At 42.0% G+C, this 11441-nt stretch overlaps 1 protein-coding gene across 1 annotated transcript in view; it reads left to right on the top strand.

Moving 5' to 3' along the window:
- Positions 1 to 364: 364 nt before the first annotated feature.
- Positions 365 to 11441, top strand: part of reps2 (RALBP1 associated Eps domain containing 2) — a 44748-nt gene continuing 33671 nt past the window's right edge. The window contains exon 1 of the mRNA XM_037674375.1: positions 365 to 547. Within this exon, the coding sequence (XP_037530303.1) occupies positions 365 to 547 (183 nt within the window). The remainder of the gene's footprint in view (positions 548 to 11441) is intronic.

Genomic DNA, 11441 nt, shown 5'->3' with positions numbered 1-11441 from the left:
TCTACAATCACATTAAAACAAAAACATTTTCTAATCATAATTTGTTTCATTTATTTTCTTATTGTCATGACGACATGTTTAGTTTTGCACAGCTCTGAAATGACCCAACTGTAAAACCTGCACTATGAAGGTGATTATATTTGTTCTGCGGTAGAAAATAAATCAGGGTCTTATTTATTTATTTATCCGAGCTCTGTCGCCCCCACCAGGCGCACTGTGGTACTGCTACAAGTAGGAGGGGCGCGGACCGGGCGGTGTGTCTCCAGGGTTTCACCACTGCGCACCCCGCCCAGCTGGGAGCCTGGAGCAGGACGCGTTGGGCTGCAGTGCTTGTCCGGTGGCTCCTCCACGCGTCAGGCCCGGGATGGAGCAGGAATGCGCTGCGGTGTCTGGGGGCAGCTCGGTGTCCCTGAACGAAGCTGAGCACAGGTTTTACTCAGGTCTCCATGCTCTGTGCCAGGCTGCGGACTCTCCGGGAACTCTGTCCTGCAGCAAAGTGGCAGAGCTGTTCAAAGCGTCTCAGCTGCCTCCTGAATCTCTGCACAAAGTGAGTGCTGTGTGTGTGCGTGCGCGCGCGTGTGTGTCACATGCCCAAAACCTGAGGTCTGCAGGATCCGCCTGCAGCGTGTTGTAACGAAGAGCTGCGTTTTATTATGGCGTGTGTCGCAGAAAGGTTTCACACCTCTTGTGTCCCTCTGTCTAACAGGGAGCCGGTCTCTTAAAGCTGAGTCTGCATGATCTGCATCATGTGTTAGTGGGCTGGTCAAAAAAGACACATCCACAGATCATGTTTGGCCTCATGTTAAAGGCTCTTATCAGCTGGAGCTGCTGAACCACCGCTTCCCCTAAAACCCCTGGATCCTCCATGCTTGAGCTAATAAGCAGTGAACATCAGGGGGCTTTACTGTAAAGCACTGTTTTTAATTAATTAATCGCTTTTAAGATGAAAATAATATTGAGGAGCGGGAAATAAATCCAGAAAATGTGAGCTTGAAATGATTTAATTTAAAATTGAGATTAGGTTTCAAAATAATCAGTTTATATCTTTGTATAAATCAGACAATCAATTCTGTTCCAAAGCAAGATGCAATATAACTTTTTAAATTTACTCCTTCTCTCTTTGACTTCCATCATGTTTCAACAATCTAAACCTCAGCTGTGTTGTCTAAACTATCCCAGAGAAGATGAATAGACTATTTTAATTTGAGTTAGTGCTGACACACAAATACAGTGGTGGAAGTTGGTTTTTAATCCCCTGTTGAGTTTTTAAGTTTGACCACTTACAGAGAAATTAACAGTCTCTAATACTTTGGGCAGAGTTTAATTTTAAAAGAGATGCAACCAGAAAAAAACATTACATAAATGATGAAAATTGACTTGTTTATCATGCAGTAAATCAAGTATTTGATCCTCCCACAGATCAGTTATGTGCCCATGTGGTGCAAAAACAACGATCACCTCACCTCATTATACAGGTACATCTAAAAAAAAAAAAATAGAATATCGTGAAAATGTTTGTTTTTTGTCAATCATGTCAGAAAGTGAAACTCATAAATTACATAGATTCATTACACATAGAGTGAAATATTTCAAGTCTTTCCTGATGCATGCTCAATAATCCAGGTAGAAAAATCTAAAAAAGTTCAATCTGGTCCTCTGGACATTCAAAAAACAAAACAACGAAAAACTGTAGAAACGTTTCGTCTCTCATCCAAGAGACTTCCTCAGTCTGAGGTGCTGTATTCAGCTCAGTCTAATAAATAGCACCTTCTCAGAGTGGATCAACCAGTTTTGCTGCTGACAACAAAAACCGTTGGTTTCGTACTGTAACCCCAGATTCTACGAGTAGAACCAGAACAACAGTCATAACCTGTGACTGATAACAACATCTCACACTGTAATGCATGCAGTCAGATGTGAGTTTACACGAGATTCCATGAAACAACAATATTCATTCTGTAACACTAAGGACAGAATGTGTCATGGAACGAGCCGTCACATCACGTAGATAAAAGCGAATGAATGAGCAGGGTGTTGACCATGCAGCCACAGTGCAAATGTCCTGCATTGACATACCATTATGCAGAGAAGTCGAAGATGCGATACCCCTGGTTGAGTGCGCCCTGAGGTTGTCAGGAGCCTCTAAATCTGATGCTCTGTAGGCTTCAGAAATGGCCTCACGCAGCCAGTGTGACAGGTGCTGGGTGGATAACGGGCGACCTGCAGATGCATCTCTATAATGCACAAACAGGTGTTGAGTCTGACGCAGTGCCGCCGTGCATGTTACGTAACACTTCAACGCACGCACAGGGCAGAGAAGATGGAAAGATGCTTCTTCTTCTGATTTATGGGGAGGAGGGAAAAAACCCTCCAAAAATATCACTCTTGATGTAAATGAGCTTGTGTTGTTTTAAGGCATAAACGCTGGATAAGGTCTTAGATCAGCTGAGCTGCCGTCAGCCTGAATTCTGAGACATGACGGAGCGCAAGGGCGTCAAAAGCATCCGTAATGTGGGGGGGACACAACGATGTGTGTAGGTGTGTGCGCGCGTGCGTGTTTGTGCGCAAAAGAAATGTACACCAATGCACAAAAAAAAAGCAACATTTCATCTAGATTTGCTTTAATTCCACACATTTAAAACATGTTTCTCACCCAAAAAAGTTCAATCTGGTCCTCTGGACATTCAAAAAACAAAAAACAACACAAAGCAAAAAATGTAGAAACGTTTCGTCTCTCATCCAAGAGACTTTCTCAGTCTGAGGTGCTGTTTTCAGCTCAGTCTCTTAAATAGAACCTTCTCAGAGTGGATCAACCAGTTTTGCTGCTGACAACCAAAACCAGCTGATCACATGGTCAAGAAGGACCATCAGCCTAACAATGGATCATTAGCACCTGATGGCTGTTTACTGTTCACAGAGGGCTGAGTGATACCAGCAATCACAGCATTGTAAGAGGGGGACAGTTGAACCCGGAGGCCTCCACCCTGTTTAATGATGGACGGTTTCTTTTCACAAAGATGACCTCCTTTACTCCTCTCTCAAACCATTGTTCCTCTCTGTCCAGGATGTGAACATCTTCATCCCTGAAAGAGTGACCGCTGGCCTGGAGATGAGTGTAGACCGCAGAATCCTGGCCTGATGATGTTGATCTTCTGTGCTGGGACATCCTTTTGGCCAGTGGCTGTTTAGTTTCCCCGATGTAAGACTGATCACCCTCCTGACACTGAACAGCATACACAACATTACTCTGTTTGTGCCGGGGGACTGGATCTTTGGGATCTGAAGACTGAGCTGAATACAGCACCTCAGACTGAGGAAATCTTTCGGATGAAAGACGAAACGTTTCTAGATTTTTTTGTTGTTTTGCTTTGTTTTGTTTTTTTTAATGTCCAGAGGACCAGATTTAACTTTTTTAGATTTCAAGTCTTTATTTCTTGTAATTTTGTTCATTAGGTCTTTCAAATAATGAAAACGCAAAACTCAGTGTCTCTGAAAATTAGAATATTGTGATAAAGTTCCATATCGGAAACGCATGCACAGACCAATCCTAGATATGAGCTGCAAATGTCACTTTCCTTATGTCCAGCTACTTCTGAACCAGAGATATCAGAAGCGTCTTACCTTCTGAGGAGTCAAAGAACTGGACTGTCTCTCAGTGGTCCAATGTCCTCTTTTCAGATGAAAGTAAATTTTCACGTCATTTAGAAATCAAGGTCCCAGAGTCTGGAGGATAGTGATGTAGCGTTCATCCTTCCAAGAACCTTAACAACGACAAATGTCCTCAGAGACACTAGGGGGCCGTTTACACAGCATGTATTTTGAGTGAATCCGCTCCTTTCTCTCTGTGGTTCTGCTGATCATTTACTCGACACCAGTGGCCCCCCTCTTTGAATCCTGAGGTTTCTGAACCCACCTTCCAGAGTGGAGGTTTTTCTCTGACCCCCCGCTGATAATGTAAACATCTCCCACTGAGGCTTTGTGTTAAACCACATGCGCACACGCACGCGTGGACAGACACTATATTTCTATCAACATGGCGGCGGATACAGTGCTTTCAGAACCTCGACTGATGGAATATATTTTAATCTCGTAGTTAATCTACGTCAGATTCCAGGTGCTGTGACCAACATCTGTGTTGGAAGAGACACAATCTGATCCAGTTCTAATATCACTGTTTATAGAACGAGGCACGTGCACACGTCGCGCTGCACTATAACATAAATGTGCTAAATAACAACAGTTTAATAATAATAAACAGTATTTATCTTTAGTTTGAAATATAATGAAGCTCTGAGCTAAATGAAGCTATCTGGACATTATGTAATTCAAATTTAAAATGATGCTAAACATATAACGTGAACACTAAAGTTGAAAATGAAGACATCAGGTTTAATTTTTATTTATTTATTCAACACCACAAACTGTATGTCACATAAACACTGATAAATAAACTGAACACACTATTAAAAACAAGTTAACTGTAAACTACATTAATGAACTGGACTCTTGTTTTCATCCTGGAAGTCCCACGTTGTCCATCTGGCTCGTTCAGGCTGTCACTCCTTTGATTAATGCAGCTTTAAATATTAACTGGATTTAATAAAACAACTGAGGGGAATTTTAAATAAATAGTTCATCAACATCTCTCTCTCTTCGACGTCCTCCTGCAGTTCATCTGGGCCGAGCCTCGTTCAGAACCGGTCCGCCTGGTGGAGGACAGCTCCTTCTTCTTTCAGGAAAAATAAAAATAAAAACTCAGTTGGTTGTTGTGTGATCAAAGTAAACACAAGCAAACATTATTAAGAATGTTGATTTACCTGCTGTACAGCTACTGATTATCACGGAGTAAAGTCCAACATGATCATTGTCGATTCGGTTCTGGTCCACTCAGCGACCGGTGTGGAGCTGTTAGACGAAGCGGTCCCGCTTGGCGTCAACTCTGTCGACTCTCATCCAAAATCCAGCTTTAACTTGTTGTTAAGATGTTGTTAGCTGAGCTTTTAGCCCAGAGGAAAGGAGCGTGCCGAGGCAGCACACATGCACATTAGGTGAAGGTACAAAATTCACAGCGCCATCTAACGACCCGGCATGGTAACTACAGCGGATTCAGGAGGGTGGGGGGGATTCCTCCAGATGCATGTAAACCCAAAATCCTACCGCGTCAACGCAGATCTTTTCCTCTAATTAACATACGAAAAAACCCACGTTTCCCCCCATCATGTCCGTGTAAATAGGGTCTAGGTCTATCCTATCCCCTCCCTTTCTGAAGACAGATTCTTGCATTCTGTCTTAACACAGGAAGCTTCTTTCATCCCTTTTCAGTTCAGTTTATTTATATAGCGCCATATCACAACAAAATTGTCTCAAAGTTGATCAGCAGCTGAGCTGAGCAGATGGAATGAGTGGTCATTTTCCACATAGCAGAGGGCAGCTGAAAGGAGACTCGCTGAGAAGCAGCTATGATGGAAGCCATGGGTCCTGGTGAAGAGATGGAGAGAAAGTCCTAAAACTTCTAACACCTGAGGAGTGATGCACACTGCTGGATGAGACGTAGTCTCGAGAAGAAACATCCCTTTTTGGGTGAAAACGTGAACCTCCTGCCTCAAGGTCATTGCATCTGCCGTGTTAATGAGAATGGACATCTCCGCGGTAGAACGAAAGCATCTTCCTTCTGATGAGAGAACCACTCTACGTGCCAACTCTGTTTAGATAATCTAATTCACAAATCTGAGATAAACTTATCTAAATTTTAACGTTAAGAGCTAAGAACCTTAGTCCAAATTGAATCAAAACTCATTCTCAAAGTCTTCAGATTTACGTAATTTACTTTATAAAATAATACCGTTGGTTGTTCATTTATATTCCATATTTGCCGTAAGTTTCATGTTGTTATTATTCAAACTGACAATAAACGTTACAGAATTGTATTTAAATTACGGATTCTTCATGTTTTTCTCCGAAGGACAGGAATTAAATTCGCTATAAGGATTCACATGTTTATATATGTTTGAGATGAGGCCGGTCCAGGTTACGTGAACGTAAATACCTGTTAAAGGGTGCCTGGACCAGAAGTCCTATATTCTATACATACAGTAAATTCTTACAGTGGAGAGGTCCAGAATCCTAATTGCTTGAAGTTCAGTGTGAAGTTTCTACAGTTGGTGATGTTGGGGTGTCATGTTGGTCCACTGGGTTTTCTGAAGTCCTCATTCATCAGCAGCACACATTGCAGAAACCATTAGTTCCTCTGCTCAAGATGGGACACCTGTTTTAAATTTGCCAGTGAACATCTTAATGATTCAGAGAAGGCTTTAAAGAAGGCCTTTTGGGAAGAATATGATCTTTACAGTCTTTACAGAGATGAAAACATTATTGCTTTGGACTGGGGTTTTTTGCTACAGTTACAACATTGACAGGCCAATGAATGGAGCCGAGTGCTGTAAATTTAAGGGGAGAGGTAATCCATCAGCCCAGAACAGTGAAGATAGGTTGTAGATAGGTCTTCAGAAATGACAGTGATTCAAAACGTACTGCCAAGAGAATGCACATTAAAGTCATGGAGTGACCTAACCAGTCTCCAGACCTCAATCCTGTAGAGAATCTGTGGAGGGAGTCGAAGCTTTGACTTTCCAAGTGGGAAGGATTTGGGGAGTTTGTAGAAAGTGGAGTGGGCCTAAACACCTCCTAAGATGTGCAAACCTGCTGAACCAGCTACAAGAACCATCTTACTGCTGTACTGCCAACAAGGATTTCTCCTTCAAGTCTTGATTTGTTTGGGGATCAAACATGTTTTGTCTCAGTAACATACAAATCAGTTTGTGACTTGTATATTGTGTTACTTGATTTTTTAAATTCTATTATATTAAATCACAGCAGAGAGGTTCTGCTTCGGTGACCTCAGGATTCCTTCTCTGCTATTTGCAAATGATGTGGTCCTGTTGGCGTCATCATGCTGTAATCTTCAGCTCTCACTGGTGTGGTTTGCAGCCGAGTGTGAAGCGGATGGGATGAGAATCAGCACCTCCAAATCTGAGGCCATGGTCCTCAGTCTGAAAAGCTCTCTTTGGGTCGAGGGTGAGGTTCTGTCTCAACTGGAGGAGTTCAAGTATCTCAAGGTTTTGTTCATGAGCGAGGGAAGAATGGAGCGTGAGACTGACATACAGAGAGGTGCAGCGTCTGCAGTAGTACGGACTCTGTGCCAGTCCATTGTGGTGAAGAGGGAACTTAGCTTTAAGGCAAAGCTCTCTGTTTACCAGTTGGTCTATGTTCCTACCCTCACCTGTGGTAATGAACTAGGTAGTGACTGAAAGATTGTGATCGTGGATACAGGAGGTTGAAATGAGTTTCCTCTGCAGGGTAGCTGGACTCTCCCTTAGAGATAGGGTGAGAAGTTCAGTTATCAGGAGAGACTCGGAGTAGAACTGCTGCTCCTCCACATCGAGAGGAGCTAATTGAGGTGGTTTGGGCATCTGGTAAGGATGCTCCCTGGGCGCCTCTCTAGAGAGGTGCTTCAGACATGTCTGACTGGGAGGAGACCCCGAGGAAGACCCAGGACCCATGTCTCTCGGTTGGCCTGGGAACACTTTGGAGTGTGACGTCACGTGCGTTGCAGTAAGGCCGCACTGACAGGAGCTGCACTTCGACTTAATCTTTTTTTGTTCCTGTTGTTTTTGTTTTAACTTTTTTGCACCTACACTGTACACCCACACTACGGGTATGACTGCGACACACTTTTGGAGTTTTGTGTGTTTTGTGCCTTGCTATCCTGCCATAGTGATTGAGTTCCCGGCACCCTTCCCACCTCTGGCTCAGGCTCTGGCCTGTCATGGCGGCAGTCTCCATTATCCTCCATCTGCCTGCATGGACCAAACTCTCAGGAAAACCTTGGATGTTCTCTGTCTGCCAGACCCGGTTCTAGAGGGCAGTCTTGGAGGGCAGTTGCTGCAGTCATTATTATCATCAAGCTGCTAACAGGACTTGCTAACACTGCCAGCAAGACCACGCCGCTAACTGAACCACACTGTTGATGTATTTCTTTTTCACTTTTGGCGCTTTGTTTTTATATCTTTGCTGCATGCTTTGATATTTCTTGTTGTTTTTTGTTTTTGTTTTTTTAACGAGTCAAGTGGTTCTTCTCGTCCTCAGCATTTCTGTGCATTGTTGACCTTGTGTTGATTTGCATATGACAAACAAACCAAACCTGAATCCTGCCAGAAAAGCTGAAAGCAGTGTCTGTGGAAAGAGATGTCTGGACCTCCCTGTTCAAGCTGCTGCCCCTGAGACCTGACTTCAGAACTAGTGGAAGAATGTGAATTGATTAAAATCACAAAAAATGAACACTGTTCATTTCTTTCTAAGTGGGTAAACTTGAAAAACCAGCAGGGACTCAAATATTTGCGCTCTGTATCACTTTATAGGAACAATGCTGTGGCTTTGACAAGGTTGGAGAATATTTCTGAGGCATGCTGTCTTGTATGATACCTAAATAACAGACATCAGTAAGAAGCTGAAAAACAATCATTAAAGTCTGTTAGATTATTTTGCATTTGATAAAAATAGAAAAAATGTCATACACAGAATTTGTAGTTTAGTAATTAAAACTTATAAAAGCACTGGTGAGGTGAAGACAAGCTTACACAATTCATTCAGAAACAAAGAGCCAGTTTTATGTCACAAAAATCATTTGTAAAATAAAGTTTTGTCCTTCCATAAATGGGACAACTTGTTTTGCATTGCATCAATCCTGTTTGAAGGATTGATTTCAGACAGTTTTCTTATTGGCTCTAACCCAGATGCTCCGAGTCAATTTGCTGACTCATCACAGGAACAAAAACACATTTTTCCAGCTCAGATGAACAACACAGCATGTTGCTGACGTTTCACGCCACCCTCTGTCCTGAGGGGCCGGCACTCCCATTGTGCGTCTGTGTGGGGTTGTCAGGAAGTTTGGTATCGAGCTAAGCTTCCTTCCTGTTTGGCCTGGACTGCTGCCACCACACTGGTCTGATTGACACCAAGTCCTCTCTGAGCTGCGTTCAGTCCCACTGCAGGATGTCTGCAGGATTGCTCATTGAGCCGGAGCTTTCTTCTGTCATCATGTCACCAAGAATCAGAAAACCTCCTCTTGGCCAAATATCTTATTATTGTGTGGTATTTTCATGGGCGGCTGTGGCTGAGTGGTTAGAGCAGTCGTGCTCCAATGCAAGAGTTGGGGGTTCAAATCCACCAGCAGTCACATGTCGAAGTGTCTCAGGGCAAGACACTGAACCCCTCATAGCCTCCGGTGTGTGTCTCATCAGTGTCTGAATGTGATGAAGCACTAATTAGTCTCATTAGAATGATTTGTTCAATTATCTTTGTAGAGATCTAGTATAGAGCTGTATGAATGGGTAAATGAGGCACAGATTGAAGTGGAAAGAGCTTTGAGTATCTGTAAGATAGAAAGGTGCTATATCAGTACAGTCCAATTACCATATGTATTACTGTAAATATTCAGTGATATTTTTCACAGCAAGAAGCCTATTCATTTATGTTCCAAATGCATAATTAAGAGTTCCCCTTCACTGACCAGAACTTACCGAGGAAGGACCGTTTTGTAGGAGTTGTGTTTGCAGCAGATAAGTAGAAGAGCATGACACTTCCTCCTGCTGCAGAGAAACAAGCCGTCGCACTCAGACACAGAGTTGTGAGTCACGCTGATATTTAAAATGATTTTCACCTCTTACTGAACAAATGTTCCCCATTATTAGAGGAGTAGGATTGAAATAGCAGCAGTCATTTGTGCTCCAGTTGATGTGTTGGTAGATGAAGCGGACAAACTGGTCTGACGGAGATGTGAGCTCAATTGCTGCTGTCACTTCAGGATCTGATGGTGTTTGATGGCAGTGATGGAAGAAATACTCAAATCCTTTACTTTATGCACTTATAAATACGTACTGACAATAGATTGTGACATTTGCATATCTTAATTATGTCTGTTTGCAATTTATACTTTTTTTTTTTTGCATGCAATCAGTCATAATTTGGTTTAATTGGTCAATACTCCCAACATTGTCTCACAATTTTCCCACTTTCGAACACATGAAAACTGAATTATCAATCAGTCAATCAACTTTATTTCTATAGCACATTAAAAACCACAAGGGTAGCCAAAATGCTGTAGTATGACATATGCAGGATATATTCATACTTTTCGCGAGTTCTTCATTTTTCTGACTGTGTAAATGTCGTGCGTTGAGTTTAACAGAAAAGTAACGAGAGACGTTATTTACCTTTGACCCATCAAAATGAATGCGGTCATTTATTTGCAGAATCAAAGTTTAACATCAAACATTTACATTAATTTGGCAAAATATGAAAACAATAACATGGCTAGTTTCACAGGAAGTGGGACAATACGGCGATTGTCCTCACTTTTCAGCAGAAACAGCAGACATCAATCACACGGCGGTGATTGAGAACTTTGCTTCAGATATTTCTAAAATATCTGTAATGATTTTAGGAGAAAGGAGAGTTTAAGATGGAAAATGGAGATTTATCTTACAGAGAGATGTGTGAGGGAATTTATCTGTTTGACCAGAAACGTGCACGCTCCTTCAGTTCTTAGCTTGGTCACGGTACGCTTGGTCGAAGTAGAACTTTTACCTGGTTGACGATAGGTCAGCGTCGGTATAGAATCCTTCCTTTGACTTTTTCAGCGTCTCCGTTGAGAGCAGCTAAAATACTTCGAGAGTCGTGCGAGGTTATCCAAACAGAAGTTATAATCCCCAAAATCGTCCCTGCATCCTGCATTCAAGAAGCATTCTGGACGCCTGCGTTAGCATCCAAGAACTCTGAACTCTTTAACTCTCTTCAGAGAGTTAAAGTCTGGAACTCTTCTCCAGGAAAAACTTTCAAGCTCTGAAAACTCCCATGTTGAACTCATTCCTGAGCGCAACAGCTAGACTGGGAAGTTGCCACATTTAAATGGGTCGACTTCCGGGTCATTTGAGAGCTTTTTGATTGGTCGATGGACCAGATCAGAGGTGTGGTTTGTGATGTAAGGTGTTATCAAAGTCAAGGGCAGAGAATGAGATTGTTTAAAACAGACAGAAAGATTATTGGAGAAAACCAGACTTCGTGGAGTCAAACTCTCCTGTATCTTCTGTGAAAGTTAAACATGACATTTCTTCTCGGTAAACATTTTAGTTGACCGAAACTCGACCTTTAACATACTTACAAATTTGCTCATTGAAGACAGAAAAATCAAGAAATGCATATTACCCTGATTTCTTCTTTGAATGAGGAATAAAAATCATTACTTACTGTTTATGTAAAATAAAAATGAGTAGTTCTCTTCAACCTGTAAACATTGAGTGAACTAACACAATTTGATTATCAAACAATTGTAAAATAGTAATGATCATAGAGAATTGTCTTTTCTACTTGATTAATTCAAGAAA

The sequence above is a fragment of the Nematolebias whitei genome, chromosome 3, assembly GCF_014905685.2.
Source record: "Nematolebias whitei isolate Nwh7 chromosome 3, NemWhi1, whole genome shotgun sequence".
Classification (NCBI taxonomy): domain Eukaryota; kingdom Metazoa; phylum Chordata; class Actinopteri; order Cyprinodontiformes; family Rivulidae; genus Nematolebias; species Nematolebias whitei.
This window is presented reverse-complemented; position numbering and strand designations above follow the sequence as displayed.